General features: G+C 48.1%; 4 protein-coding genes across 4 annotated transcripts; 3 read left to right on the forward strand and 1 right to left on the reverse strand.

The window, feature by feature from the left end:
- Positions 1-2582: 2582 nt before the first annotated feature.
- Positions 2583-3407, forward strand: PFLUO_LOCUS8252 (uncharacterized protein; the record flags this gene model as incomplete). Its single annotated transcript, XM_073785969.1, has 1 exon — positions 2583-3407. The coding sequence occupies one exon, from the start codon at positions 2583-2585 to the stop codon at positions 3405-3407; it is 825 nt and encodes a 274-aa protein (XP_073642271.1).
- A 998-nt stretch (positions 3408-4405) lies between these two features.
- On the forward strand, positions 4406-4924 carry PFLUO_LOCUS8253 (uncharacterized protein; the record flags this gene model as incomplete). Its single annotated transcript, XM_073785970.1, has 1 exon — positions 4406-4924. One exon carries the CDS (start codon positions 4406-4408, stop codon positions 4922-4924), a length of 519 nt encoding a protein of 172 aa, XP_073642272.1.
- Positions 4925-5363: 439 nt separating this feature from the next.
- PFLUO_LOCUS8254 (uncharacterized protein) lies at positions 5364-8388 on the reverse strand (the record flags this gene model as incomplete). The annotated part of the gene is made up of 4 exons (XM_073785971.1): positions 5364-6938; positions 7141-7421; positions 7485-7605; positions 7675-8388. The coding sequence occupies 4 exons, from the start codon at positions 8386-8388 to the stop codon at positions 5364-5366; spliced, it is 2691 nt and encodes an 896-aa protein (XP_073642273.1).
- Positions 8389-9941: 1553 nt separating this feature from the next.
- Positions 9942-11694, forward strand: PFLUO_LOCUS8255 (uncharacterized protein; the record flags this gene model as incomplete). Its single annotated transcript, XM_073785972.1, has 7 exons — positions 9942-10386; positions 10450-10511; positions 10574-10664; positions 10744-11006; positions 11067-11077; positions 11132-11331; positions 11414-11694. The coding sequence occupies 7 exons, from the start codon at positions 9942-9944 to the stop codon at positions 11692-11694; spliced, it is 1353 nt and encodes a 450-aa protein (XP_073642274.1).
- Positions 11695-15810: the final 4116 nt, after the last annotated feature.

Genomic DNA, 15810 nt, shown 5'->3' on the forward strand with positions numbered 1-15810 from the left:
CGAATTTTCATCAGTAATCAAGAACTCTTACCGCACACCCAGTAAGTGAGATCACGCCATTGTTTCCTGCCTGGCTCACCATGGGTAATCCAGTTCCCAAAGCGCTGATCAGACTCCCGATTCCGTCACACAGTATGCCACCCTGAATCCGGCTGTTAAACTCGGTTCCCTCAATGTCAACTCCAGATATTTCGGCAGTAGCCAGAATGTCTGGCATGCAACTAACACCCTCACAGATAAACATAATCAGCAGCGGGAGCGCAAGCGCTCCATCCACCGATAATTTGAAGGTCTCAACCCAAAGGAATGTTACTGCTGGCGCCGCGTCGATGTTGTCGCGAGACCAGTAACCTGTCGTTCCTGAGATGATACATCCCATGGCAAGACCAAATATGACCGATGCAGATCGCATGAGGGGAGATCCGAAGAGTTCTACAAAAATGATGGTGACGAACACACTGAATCCCAAGCCAATAAGCTTCGGATCGCCCCTAGAAATGGATGGCAAGAAGATCAGCAAGAATGAATGAATAATGGTTGATCGTACTTACCAAGGTAATGGCCTAGGGGCTGAGGTGCTGGGACAGAGGGCATAATACCCTGACCCGCCATCGCAGTTCGAGCTTCCTCCCCAGTTTTCCATACCGCTAGATATCAAGTAGACACCAACAAGCAACAGAAGGGTCCCCGTGACGACCTTTGGAAAAATCCGATTCAGTACCTTAGGCGGTACAAACGATATCAGGATCTGAATCCAAACTGTGCATAACATTGTGCCGAGCATTGCACCCCAAGCTTCGGGGCACGGAAGTTTAGACCCATCCGACGAGGTAGGGCACGTCCCCTTCGCGTAGCGCATATCAGCGTAGCTGAATGCAATGGCTAGCACATCAAATGTTGGCCCAACAACGGACAGAAGCCCTGTTCCAATGTAGAATGGCGTTTTCGTCAAATGTACTCGGGTCACCTGCAGCGCCGTGGCAATGCCGGTGGTTATGAAGGCCGCCGAGACAAGGTATTGCGATTGTTCCGAGTCGAGATAGAAGGCACCGCTTGCAATAGCTAAAGGTGGCGAAACAATAGATCCGATCATAGTCAGTGCATGTTGCAGGCCGAGGATAATTGTTAGAAAAATTGGCACTTCGTCGTTGAGTCCATAGAATGGGGCTTCAAAATCCTTGTATCGCTTGTTGAGTGGCCATATGTTCGGAGTGATCAGATACCGATAATCCTGTAGATCATCTCATTAGTGGCAAAGACTGGTTTTGATGTGAGACAGATCTTCACATACATAGTTTCCAATCCAGCCCTCCCGGCTGGTGAAGTGGTGGCGGAGATATTGCCATCGGGATTCGGCGACTGGCGCGACCTCGATCACCTCTGATCTTCTGTCTCCAGTATCAAAAGAATTAAAATTTGAGAGAGACATTTGCTGTTTCTCCGGCGGATTCCGATCAGTATCCATGAGGAATGATAGATCAGCGACTTTGATGCAGCAAATCTAGATATTGGTTGTCACTTTCAAAGAAACAGCTGGCTGACCTACCGTCGATGACCCCAAATATATAGCATATTCGTGTCTTTGATAATTATTATTGTCTATGATTGTCCATGATAGCCATATCGCTTGCACAGTCATATCTTCATGTGTGTCCGATAAACTGTCCTGTACAAGGATTGTGGAGAGATAAGACAAGGGATCCACAACACGTCGGCCGAGATCTGGGGCAAAGAGACTATGGCGCTAAATAGCTTTTATTAAATAGCTTACTTTCCTCTCTTCATCAATTGAGTTATTGTCTCTGTTGCATCTGTCGGTCATGGATTCCACAGAACCACCTTCGTCCAGTCACTGTAAACTCTTCTACGGTGCGACAATTCTCACAATCAATACCAAGCGACAGGTTATTCGCGATGGATACATTCGTGTTGAGGGCGGTCGGATCACAGCGATTGGAAAGTGCCCATATGCCCAGCCTCTTCCAGTCAATACGACGGAAATAAACTGTTGTGGCAAAATCATCATTCCCGGACTGGTCAATACCCATGCGCATCTGGTCCAGTCGCTGCTGAGAGGGCTGGCAGAGGATCTGCCTCTCAATAATTGGCTTTGTGACGCAGTGTGGCCCTTAGAGGCTGTTTACGATGGCAATGACGGGTATCATGCAGCCCGCTTGACAATTGCGGAGATGCTCAAAACGGGAACTACATGTTTTCTTGATCCTATGTTGACCTATCGTGCGGGATTTGATCGGGTTTGCGCAGCTGTGGGTGAGATGGGTATCCGAGGGTGTCTTGTAAGGATAAACAAGATTCTATGGCATGACTTTTACTAAGATCTTGTACAGGGAAAGCTAGTCAAGTTCACAGAGACTAATCGGCAACTCTCTATTTCCGACCCCCGAGACCAAGACTTGATTAACATGTCTGTACCAGCGCTTTTAGCTGCCCATAAGAACCATCATCACGACTTTGATGATCGGATCCACGTGTGGGCTGCCGCAGGAACCCCTCGTGGAGCGCCAAAGTCTGCCTATAGTGAACTTGGAACAACATGTTCGGATCATGGCATATCAATCACCATGCATTGTGCCGAATCTCCAAAAGATCTGGATATCTATCGCGAGACCTATCACTGCAGCCCAATGGAGTTTGTTCGTGATACCAAGCTCTGTCCACAGCCCAACCCGTCTTCCGACACATGCAAAAGGGTCACGCATCGCTTGGTTTTGGCGCATATGGTTAATCTAGACGAGGAGATTGATCTACCTCTGCTCTCCTCTACACAGACATCTGTGGCCCACAATCCTACCTCCAACCTGAAATTGGCCTCGGGTGTGGCGCCCGTCCCATCCATGTTGGCAAACAACTATAATACCACGGTCTCTCTGGGGACTGATGGCGCTCCATGTTCCAACCATTATGACATGTTTCAGGAGATGCACCTAGCTTCTATCCTGCACAAGGGGGTCCACAGGGATGCTAGTCTTGTGCCCGCTGAAGTTGTCCTAGAAATGGCCACTATCAACGGGGCAAAGGCATTGGGTCTCGATAAAGACATTGGAAGTCTTGAAGCAGGCAAGAAGGCCGATTTTGTTGTTATCGACCCATACGGTCAAGGGGGGCTCGGAGCAGCACCATGGAGCAGTAACACTTTGGAGCAAGCAGTGAGTCCAGTTACGACAGTCGTTCACGGATGCACGGGCCGTGATGTTGATATGACAGTTGTAGGTGGTGAGATTCTGGTGAAAGCGGGAACTTTGGTGGTTGGTGGGAAAGACAAAGAGTCGCAAATTGTGGAGATGGCGCAGACTGCTGTTAAAGGGATTATTGAACGTGCCAACCATTCTCACAAAGAAGATAAAAAGATCAGAGGAAAACTTGCCTCTCCATGGCACTATATCTAACAGCGTCAAGTTAATCAAACCTCTCTCTTATATTCAGTTTAAGTTGACTGGTTCATTCTCCATAGACATTGGCATCCCTAGGAACTTCGCAATGGTAGACGGTTCAATCATCTTGTCGTTCATGATTATCTAGCTTTTGCCTTGCTCGCGCTTCTTCTTAGTAAGGTGGATGAGTGTGAGGACAACTGTACTGCGATGTTACACTGCGCTTGTATGCCCGATCTTTAAGGTATATACTGCCTTACCGCTGCGCACTGATCGTATGCATGACCGCATAGATGAGCGGGGTAAATGGCCTATACATAAATACCTCGCAGGCACGTGGGTTCGGAAGACAAAGGACAACGAAGCGGCGGTTGAAAAAAGTAGCTCATGTGTATTCAAGTTGTATTGAAACCGCATCAATTTATCATATTTGTATCTTGATTTGCTCTGTCTAGTGAACCCATTGGGAAGGTGTGAACGAGAGGGGCTTAGGGCATTGCCCTTCCTGTAGTCTAGTGCTCGCTCCCGAGAACAAGTAACCTTGACCTGTTGGTGCTTTGCTTCCTCACACCTTATTGCAACTTAACAACTGGGAAAATCGTTCTTTGAGGTTGGTATAGGAGCAAATGTCTTCACACAAGAAAATTCTTGTCACCTGCGCCACAGGTAACCAAGGCAAAGGCGTTGTGCGCCATTGCCTCGCTGCGGGGCACCAAGTATATGCCTACGTACGCGACCCTACCACATCCGCGGCAACTCAGCTCGAGCAATTGGGAGCCAAGCTTGTCAACGGTGACCTGGGTGATAATGGAGCTCTGCGCCTAGCCATGCAAGACATAGACACAGTGTTTCACACAGAGGTGCAGACAGGAGACTGGACGGGGGATTTAAGACGGAGCACTGATGTCATCGAGACAGCGCGTGCCTCGCCTACCGTGTCCAATTTTATTGTGTCAACAGCTATCAAAACAGGCCAACACGAGTCATTTCCAGGTTGGGGGCCTGAACATCCAATGCGACAGTATTGGCTGAACAAGCACGTTCTTGAGAGCCAGGTCCGCGAAGCTGGATTCCAGCACTGGACAATTGTCCGCCTGGGCCACTTTTTACAGAATTTGAAGCCCCCTGTGAGCGCCATTACGTTTCCTGGATTCGTCAAGGACCGGGTCTTGCGTGTGGCGTGGAGGCCGGAAACGAAGCTCCCCTGGGTCGATGCGGCAGATGTAGGCATTTTGGTCGCAGCGGCGGTGTCGGACACAGAGAGCTACTCTCGCAAAGAGATAGACTTTGCTGCCGAGGCGCTCACTGTTGAGCAATTAGGCGCAAAGCTGTCACAGGCACTTGGAACCGATGTGAAGGTGCATTATCTGTCAGACGAGGAGATAGAAGCAATGATCAAGCAGGGAAGTCCCGTTCCAGCAGCACATCGATGGGCAAACCATGTGCCAGGGGGAGATGCCGCCGGAAAGGTCAAATATCTCTCTTTAACATCTGTGGATAAATTCTTGGCGGAAAATGCGACTTTGATTTGAGCATCTGATCAAGAACATGCCATCGTCTGCATTCTAGGCCACAGTCATGTTGGCTTGTTTGCCAGGCTGAAACCCGCCAGGCTGCCTGGGGACTCGGGCCTGTGCCCCGGATATTTCCACCAGAGCATGTTTCTATGTAGATAGCTGTCTCTCCCTTCCTTCCTCTTTGCCTCCACGCTATAGATGAACAGAGATCCTTCCGGCCTGCATTGTTTCTCCGTCCAGCAAAAGCTGCCTTTTGGTCTTGCGACCTTCCTAGAAGAGAGAGATTCGGATCTAAAATACCCCGTGTCAAATCAAACCCCGTCATTTGTGACGCCGAAACTGCGTACTTACATCACTTATTCATTTATTGTCTGTTCTAAGACCTTCAAGACCTGCCCGTAACCACTCGCTGGTGTTTGATAAGAGAGCACTTTCTTCTCGGGTCAATATACAGCTAATCGTGGGCCTCATAATTGATGTCTTTCTCCACATATATTTGCCCATAAAGATCAGTCACGTCAATAAAGACTTTCCAGGCTTTCCACACGGACTCGGTCACCTCAGAGTGCAGCCTTTTGACAGCAAGCTCTAGGCACTCGCGCTCGTAGTTGGCGATTTCCATTAGTTTTTGTTTAGCGTTCTCGCCTGACAAACTGCGGCTTTCATCTATTTCTTCTTCTGTTTCTGCAGGGTAAAACTCAGGGAAGTCGATGCTATTGAGATTATTCTCTTCCCGGTCGCGGACAATTGATCCATAATCATTGTACTGCCGGCACATGGTGGCCAAGTGGCGGCAGACATCCTGGGCTAGATACTGGGCGCGGGTCCCAGAGAAGCAATCAGCGCCGTTGCAGGCCGAATACGACACCAGACAACGGAAAACCTCAAACGAGTACGGACAGCTAGTGTGATCTGCCGAGCTGGTTCGCACCCAGTCGTAGTATGTTCTTGTCGGGGCGTATGCATGCGAATTTTGCTGCTCCTTATCGAGCTTAGCTCGCCGCGTGTTATCTTCACCTTGCGTGACATGTGCTAGGAGAAAGGTGCATAGTTCATGCAGTACTCTCCGCGTTAGATAATCTGGCGGCGAAGTAGCTGATACTTTCTGAAGTACGCATTTGATGAAATTGGAGAGAGTTTTCTTCGCTTCATAGAGAAGAGCTACCTTTTCGTCGCCGTCTGTCGGTGAATCAAAAGTGCCATTACCATTCGTCTCGGTATGGAAAGCACCATTGCCGTTAGTCTCTAGACTGGAACTGACATTTGATAGCTGGCGACGCTTATGATGACCACTTGGCTGCATTGGTCTTCTGCGCTCCCTCGTGCCCTCGGTAAATAGCTGTCTGATGACGGTCTCGAGGGCCTCGAAATCGCCCTGGAGGCGCGTATCCTCTGTACTCTTCTCGAACCATTTGTCAACCTGGAAGTTAAGCAGAGAAATGACCATCATTTCAATTATAGTTTGAGTTGAGAGGGCAGAGCCTCCCACGTTATTGCACGTTGTCCACGTAAAAGGGATGTACTCGAGATACTTGCCCTCCTGCCAAGGGAAAATGTCAAGCTCGAGTGCGGCCCGCCGCAAAGCGGGTGCTAGCAAATAACCTTCGATGATTGAAGCCCGGAGCCTCCACATAGGCTCTTCTTCGAAAATGGGCAGGTGTGCAAAGAACGAGCAAAAGCGGTCGAGCCTCTCCAAGGGAGCCTCGCATAGATCCAGGACCTTGGAGGTCCAGTTCGGCGTGGAGGGTTTTGCCTTGAGCGCGGCTAAACAATAAGTCTCCGAGAGAATAGCGGAGCCATAGTTTACCTTCTCGACCCAAATCACGGCAGGGGTAGTCCAGCTGTCGTTATTGGCGTCCAAGTACTTGGAACCTAGGTCAATGCTCTCATCAACCTTTGAACCCATTGCCAATCTCACCCAAGGCAAGCCGACCAATGCTTTCAGAGTTAGTATACCATAGGCCGTAATCTCTGCAGATTCTTTCCACGCGCCAGAATCAGACTGTGAGCTCAGAGTACGGATGAGGATCTGCAGAGTAATCAGAGGACCATGATGCAAGAAGCTTGGGACCAAGTTCTTCCAATGCTCCGTCATTCCAATGCTCGATGGCACTTGCAAGAGCATTTGCAAAAAGCATCATGGTATATTCGGGCTCAATATTCTGTAGTTTACTTAGTATTTGCGCTAGCTCGTCATAGCTAATCACATCAGCACGGATGAATGTACATACCGATTTGTCACCCCATTTACCATTATCCCACGCGCTGCAGAGAAATGTAAGCGCTTTGCAGATCTGCGGGACATGTTGGAATGAGTCCTTTGATCCAAGAAGCGCGGTAAGCACATTACAATTGGCACTAAAAGACTCCTTTGTCTCCAGCTTATACGTTTTGAAATGGTTAGGTTCCTCAAACACCTTCAACATGGCGTCACAATTGGTAGGACGGCCAAGAAGACTGAGAAAGTAAATGCTTTTAGCGGTGTCATCCGCATCAGCAAGCATTCCAGGGGCTACGTTTCCAAAATTCATCAGTGACCACGTGGAATTTAAACGCAATGAACGAAAACCCCTACCAAAGCCAGTGATCCCGTTATTTTCCTCCAATCGAGCTTCAAGGTAATCTGCCATGTTTGAAACATTCTCTGTTCCAAGAGCATCGGCTGTGAAACCCGAACTCAGCAGGGTCGAGAGAACCTGAGTGACAGGAATTGTTAACAGTCATCATTTGCAAATCATGAGTTTGGAAGGCAGTCAAAGGCTTACCCATGAAAGCTCAAATACGCTAATTGGGAAGGCAGAAGGAACGCTTCCCTTGCTGGTAGCCACGACAAAGCGCAAATACCTTTCTGCTTCCTCATCCCAGTCGGGGTTGTTGATCAGATATGCGGCGGTTGACGAAGGCGAACCCATCATTGACCCATGGCTGAGGTTGGGCGGCATTTTGCCAAAGTCTACGCTGCCAATAAAGCCTTCTAGAGAATGCAACAGCGTGGTTTTGTGGCGTGTGTAAAACATGGCTGACTTGATCTTGTCCATTTTGCGCCGATTAAGAGCCATTAGGGTTTTGCGCCCAGGAAAATTGAAACTCAGCCCTTCTTCCTCGAGCAACCGCAGCAGGCTAGGGACAAGGATCTCAAAGTCCACTTGCACTGTCGACTTCACGTCCCACAATTTCAAGGCTTGGTCCAAGTACGCATGTGCCTTGTCGATTCTTTCCTGCAAATCAGAAAAAGCTTGCGGGCAACCCAGGATAGGATGACTCTTCTGGTGTTTGCAGATCGTTAGAACCGCTGCCATTGTACTCAGAATGCCGTCGACCTGTGCACCGTTGACGCAAAATCCCCCATCTGGAAACTGGTTGTCCAGCACAGCCTGGAAACACTCCGGAAAGAGCCAATGTGAGGTTGTCATCACATCACATGTCTCCTTTTTGGAGACCATAGACACCCAGGCCGTATCGTAGACCGTGGGAGTCATAGAGCTGGATCCATGATAGGGAGTATCCAGCGATGCTGCTAGACGGGCGACTATGTTTCTCGCTTTGTCTTCCATTATGGCGCTCTCTGATGTATCAAGGTTGCAGTGAGTGGTCAATTGAATCAAAAACAGAAGAAAGCCTTTTACTAATGGAAATCACTCACATATACGAAGGAAAATTCAGCGTTTAGTACTATCGAGCTTGTCTATCAACCAACCGATGGGCCCAGGAATGACTCGGGTTGGCCAACTAAATCTTGGAAAATGCGCCATCAAGTTCCAGGTCAGCCTCGGCTGTCCCGCTTGAAAAACATGTCCCATTCAGTTAATCTTATTCGTAAACTACTTTTTTTCTGTGGCATACGGAATCGGTCGACTTCCCCAAGCGGACCATAACTAGCCAGGACAAAGCATTGATACAATACCGTCGCGAAGCTTACGAAGCCAATGGCTGCAGAGGGGAGGCCGTATCGTTGTGATACGCCTAGACAAATGAGATTAACACTAGTGCCCGTGAGATTACTTAGATGTAGTTACATTTCGTGCCGACTGGTTACGCGTTATTGTATTGTATAGTGTCAGGGTAACTTACCTACAAGCAATTTACTGGATGGTCCATCTGCCGCATCCTGATCACTTGATCTACCGGTATGGAATTGTGGCTAGAGACAATTCTCACTATGGAGGATCTTCTCGCTTCTCTGCCCTTTAAACACTACACAGCATAGATAGACTGAATACCATCGATTTCATCATTGTCACATCTGCATCTGACTACCAGTTAGATTTACTAGTGGATACGCCCATCATTATTTCCAAGATAGAGAGTACTTTCCTGTCCCCGCCTGGCCGTCACCCGGCTACTGCATGTACTTTGCACTAGTAGGAGTGGACAGTGCTGGGGTAAGCCCCTTTTCACGCGCCACGTCAACGATCTCGTCACAGCACTCCAAACATCGCAATGTTCAGTATTCCATCTTGAAAAGCCTCAGGTACCTCTCAAACAATTTACAAGCTTTTCACATTGCCTCATCCAAGTTTTCAAAGGGTCGCTGCGCGGGCGCGGAGAGGTTCCCCAACCACTGGACAACGCTTGATGTTTGGTTGGCACTATTTTAGTAGGACGGGAAGAACCTTGTCGAAAGCCTTCCTATCGGGTATAGATCGACTCTACTGCATGTAGGCCCCGAGGATTACGTATTACGGCCCCCCAAAGTATAGGGCCACAAGTATTACAGCCCGAAGTAATATGCCTACCCTGCAGTATATGCATGACCCATCCTGTTGAGGCCAATCTTTTTAACGAATGTAACGGGCCAGCTACCGCAGTGATGCAAGCTGCCTGGTTTCCAAAAACAGGGATCTTAGGATGGATGGGTCAGAAGGCTTGGTGAAAAGGACAAAGGAGAGGAGATTCCTCTTCAATCAACGGAATTTGACTGAAGCTGAGCGCAGTACCAAAAACACCAACCAAAAAACCAAGCTGTTATCCTTGACGGCTCATCAACCCACGCAATTCACTTTCTGAGCTTAGATCTAATCGACTTCTGACTATGGCTACCGGCACCGCGGCGGCATTGGATCAATTGAGGACTATCTTCCCTAACAAGGTGGTAACTCCGGACATTGAGTCGGAGTACCAGGCAGCGGTGGCAACCCCCTGGTCTCAGACATGCTGGACCCCAGCTGCCGGATATATGTACCTGAGCAACGTTCAAGAGCTTACTGAAACGCTTGCGATTGTCAAGAAGACGGGAGTTAAGTTCACCATCCGAACCACTGGCCACAACCCCAACGTGGGCTTCAGTAGTGCGGACAAGACGGCCGTCGTTTTAGACATCCGTCAGCTTCAGTCGAAGGAGCTGGGCTCAGATGGAGTCGCTCGAATTGGATCTGGGAGCACCTGGGGCGAGGTGTACGCCTGGTTAGAGAAGCAGAAACTGTCGGCAATCGGCGGTCGAGACCAGCAGGTCGGCCTAGGAGGCTTCCTCCTTGGAGGTATCTACCATGATTCTAAAAAAAGGGTGTCACTGGGGTTTGGAAGCTAATAGGTCAACAAAGGTGGCATGGGGGCTTTGCCTAATTTGTATGGACTGGGGGCCGACGGCGTTAGGAATTTCGAGGTGAGTCGCCTGCGTTCGAATGGGCAACTTTCCTAGCCCGCACTCATAGCGGATATCTCTAGGTGCTCTTGGCCGACGGCAGACTGGTCAACGCTAACGCGAAAGAAAATGCTGATCTCTACCGCGCTCTAAAGGGGGGTGGCTCCAACTTTGGTACGTGGTCTAGTTTTTTAATCGCTTTACTTCATTTGCGAGATAGTACAGACCTTGGTTTCTCTAACGCGTGAAACAGGCATTGTAACGCGGTTTGACCTCGACACCCACCCTCTAATCAACGTTCAATACACAATCAATCTCTACAACCCAGAGGATTATGTCGAAATCAATAAGGCGACTATGGCTATTCAGAATGCTATGGAGAACGATCCCAAAGGCGGTTTATTCACTAACTCCAATAACGGCTTTGTCGCTGTGGGTTTGCTTTATGGCGACACCCCCTCCGAGCGACCTTCGGTCTTCAAGCCTTTCCATAACCTCAAAAGCTTAGTGACAACAGTTATCCCTTCTACAAATGGCACACTCTTATCACTAGCCTAAGCCATGGGCCATAAACAGGAGTCTAAGAAGTACGCACAACGGAAATAAAACGAAGATCGGTTAGTCACTAACACACGTAATAGGCGCGCCATTTGCACGATTACTACTAAGGTATCGCAGGAACTCTACGATGATGTCTACAAATCCTGGACCGAGGTCTGCAAGAGCCTTCCGACCGACTATGTCCTACATTATACAATCCAGCCGATGGGCAAGGCTGGCGTACAGGCTGGAAAGGATCGAGGAGAGAATATCATGGGACACGAGAGCATTCCACAGTGCTGTAAGTACATTTAACACCCATCATCTCGAGTCGGGCAGGACTTTCAAAAGATGAAAGAGCTAACGTAATACCATCTCAATAGGGTGGGTGTTTACCTGTGAGTGGCCCCAAGAGGCTAGCGATGACGCCGCTGCGCAAAAGGCAGTAGACACGATTGCCGAAAGGGCGCAGTTATTGGCCAAAGAAAAAAGAGCTCTACTTGACTTTAAGTGTATGAGCTTTGCCACCGCCTCTCAAACTGTACTGGGCAGCTATGGGGCCGATAATATCAAGCGGATGCAAGAGACTGCAGCCAAGTACGATCCCGAGGGGGTTTTCCAGAAGCTGCAGAACGGAGGCTTTCTCCTACGTGACAACATCTAAACGCTCTCTTTTCCACGAATGCAGGATTCGTAGCTCCAATAGAGTGGAAACTCCAGCTGAGCTTACCCCAACAACCTGGCGTTCGGCTACGGCAACCAGGCATGTGCAGGCAGGCAGTTTGCCGTTGCGGAGATTAAGCTTATTATGGTTCGTCTTCTCTTCGAGTTTGAGTTCAAGTTTCCTGAGGGCAAGACTCGACCCAAGACCCAGCACGTCAACGAGAACTGTTTTACGGATCAGAGCATGACCCTTATGATGAAGAAAATATAGGCTTGGTCGATTCTGCATTGACAGACAAGCTTTAACTTCTACGGGATGCTCATTTTTCTTTCCTGAGTGTTATTCAGAGTCATGCTCCATCGTGAATTTGCATTATCTACACAAACCTGGGTTGCAGCCAACATGGCTCTAACAGAAAGGGATATTTGAATATCTATCTATGCTTAACCAAGCTCTCTTTCCAAAACGTGGAATTACGTGTCCTAAGGTCGACGTAGCCGAAGTTTTCCTATGCAGTTATAGAGCCGTACAGGTGTCGATTGAAAAGCTTAAGGAGACCATTTAACTAATCATCTAAGATCGAAAATCTTTGGATGATAGCTGGAGGATCATACAATCTCTCTCCGCGATTTCCTTCCACTGCCTATAATAGCCTATACATACCTTAGTAGCAAATGCACCCTACCCTTCGGTCAAATCAGCTTCTCCCCCCTCCCTCTCCCTGCGAGCTGCCATTATCACGTTCAAGTTACTCTCTATGGCATTATTACCCCGCGGAAGCTGATCTAACACGGGTCCGGGAGAATGGCTGATTGCCTTGCATTGTATTCATATCTGGTGGGTCGCGGCCCCGCTATGTATGGTTAGCATATGTTTACTATAGTCAAAGTAGAGACGTACGCGACGGCTGCGATTTCCGGAGTTAGGGTTCGTAAGCTATACGAACTAATGGAACCTATACCCGAACTGATATTTGAAAGTAGAGTTCTCCCGTCTAAACATATAGTTAGTATATGGTTCGCGGAGGTGAAAGAATACATACGCGATGCGCTCTAGCGCATCATACTAATGGCCGATCGGTCTAGCCTTAGGGCCACGACCGAGTTTATATAAGTAGCCTACCTCGCGCCATCCTCTAGTAAGGACCTAGTGTTTAAGAGCGTTCTACCCGCTAAGGATCTCAATGGCAGTCTTCTAGCGGCGGTCGGGGATATCGGCTGCTTCTTGTCAGCATATGCAAAGTATATGAATGTGGCATGCACTCACTAGCTCCATAATGCTCGTTTAGTTAGTGGCGCCGTAGAGCGGACTACGTTGCGAACGTCAAACCGCACATAGTTTGAGTATGTCTAAGGAGGACGTCGTATCTGTTTTCCTCAATCCCAATACGCTTTCAACGTATGCGGAGTTTATGACATATACACTAAGGGATTTTCCTTATTCTGCGTCATTCGAGGTTAGGAAGGAGATTGGGTGCGTTTTGGACGTCCGCTGCCTTGATATCGTAGCGGGCCTGTCCTATAGCAATTGCATTGATGTAGGCCTATGGCTTCTAGCCGAAGTTATTGTTAGGGATCGGTCCTACATATGTTTAGCGTAAACAAAAGAGACGCGCCTTCTAGAATTACCATGTGCGTATCCATGGACGGGGTCAGGGGTCACTACGCGATGAGCCTAAGGGAGGTCAAAATGGTCTCTAGTGAGATTTAGTCCTAGGTGGGGACTGAGGTTCGACATTGTTCGTGCTTCATATATGCAAAACAGATAGATGAGAAGGATGTATTAAACTAGTGAGAAACTAATGAGTGACAGAGATAGAAAAAAAGGAAGAGCGCTAGGAAAGAGAAGTTTGTTGTTGTTGTTGTTGTTGTTGTTGTTGTTGTTGTTGTGGTTGTGGTTGTGCTAGTTAATATACATGTTAAGCATTTTTTTATTTGCCATTTCTGTTCACAAATAAGAAACACGTAAACAACACGTGTCTTCATAATCAAAATAGTGATTGTTTAATAGAATACTTGAAAAACTTCAAAGAGAAGTCATTTTATATGATATACCCGCCCCCTAGTAGTCGGGCCCTCACCAGCGAGAGCGGTGAGGGCCCGACTACTAGGGGGCGGGTATAATAATAAGTATATATGACTATAGGGTATTGAGGATAGGGCTTCCTATCCGCTTAGCTGTAACGTAACCCGTAAGCGACCCGATCATGTAAGGTACCAGTATAAGATCTGATCACATGACCCCTGTGAGGGCAGTGCTCCAACAGATTAGGCCCCCCCCCCACCCCTTGATCATCTTCTGCTCAGGTCATTTCCACGCATAAAGGGACATTTTAACATCATGACAAGTGAAGTCGACTCGAAGCCGTCGGAAGTGCCAAATTGCGGAGCAGATACCATAGCGACGATACCCTCAGCGATGATACCCTCCGCGACTAAGAACAGCGAACCCGTTGATTCTAAAAGCAACGCGCGGGTGATCGTGATGACCTACCATCCCCCGATGCTTGTCAGAAAGTCGAGAATTATACCGTACTAGATCGCAAGGGCGACGCTCATCCGTTCAAGAGTCTCTACGATGGGCCTAATTCCGCCTCCCGTGTACTAGTGATCTTTGTCCGGCACTTTTTCTGTGTAGTAAGCTACCTATATCCATCCTAATAGGCCCGGCTTGCTCAACTTTTATACCGTTGAAATTCTATCAATCAATAAGGATAGAACTTCTTAGTATGAGTTAATATTCTACTAATATTCTTCTACTACTATAGAGCTGCCAGGAATTCCTTATTGCCCTCTCAAATTCAATTCGACCAGAGGATCTAAAACGCCTACCAACTAGCACATCAATCTCTATTATCAGCTGTGGCGACCCTAGTCTGATCGATTTCTATACCACCCAAACAGGCTGTCCATTCCCGATCTTCGCAGATCCAACTCGCAAACTATATGATGACCTTGGAATGGTATATTCTTTTTCTATGGGAACCCGCCCAGATTATGTTCGCAAGAGTGTAGTACGAAATATCGTCGAGTCAATCGGACAAGCCTTAAAGCACATCCCTAGTGGGCTAGGAACTAAAGGAGGTGATTCTCGGCAAGTTGGCGGCGAGTTCCTCTTCGAAACAAGCGATAAGGGAGAAGAAAAGCAGGTGACCTGGTGTTACCGAATGAAAACGACGCGTGGTCATACTGAAGTCTCAGAGCTGGCGAAGGTCCTTGATCCAGATGGGAGCACTCTGCTACAGAGGTCTTAGAGGCTACCTGAATCGGGGCTTGCTGCCAAAGCTTCTAGTGTGCGCGAGTGCGAGCAGCTGAAGGCTTAGGGATATAGAAAAACAAATGTGTGACATGAGAACTAGCTTTCGCCAAATAACCTTTTGCAGTTCAGCGCGGGAAATGTCGCCTTATCTTTTGCTTGTTCAATCATTCTGTGACGGGATTATTAGGCCTAATTTACATACTCTTCAATTTTTGACGCTCAAATCTTCTACAAGAGAGCAGTTTCTAATATAAACTACACAAAAGAACCAATTGCACGAATAGCAATCCGTGCAATTCAAACTCTATCAACTGGGTTGTGACCAAAGAATCAAATCGTGAGAGACTTGGAGGAGGTTTAGGCAGGAAAACAAATCCAGCTCAAAAGAAAGCCGAGTGATAGTCATAATACATCCGTTGCCATAATCATCCCTCTAAGCTGGGCGGCAATATGGCCGTCAATAACACGATCTGGGTCCGGGTGATCATCAATCGCCTAAGCTGCTGCATCATGGGCCGGAAATCGCGCTACTCATTCAATACGATGTGGCACTAACACCTTCTCTAGATTTTGTAGCTCGTTCGCTCTTTATCCACCATGGCAAGTGTATGTGCCATAGAAGTGAAGCTTTTGATCTAATTAGACGATGACAATCAATGGCTGAACAATAACTGCTGCCTCCAGGGACTCACCTCGCGCTGCAATTCCTAATTATTTTTCATTGCTCGTCCCGCATCCATCGTCCGTAGACGATATGGCTGATCAACGCATATTCCTTTGCCCTCTATCCAGGTCCTCCTAGTCGTTCTTCAGCATCGTATCTCGTGCTTCAAGCTGGTTCGAATCAAGAAATCCATC

Source organism: Penicillium psychrofluorescens, assembly GCF_964197705.1.
Source record: "Penicillium psychrofluorescens genome assembly, chromosome: 5".
Lineage (NCBI taxonomy): Eukaryota > Fungi > Ascomycota > Eurotiomycetes > Eurotiales > Aspergillaceae > Penicillium > Penicillium psychrofluorescens.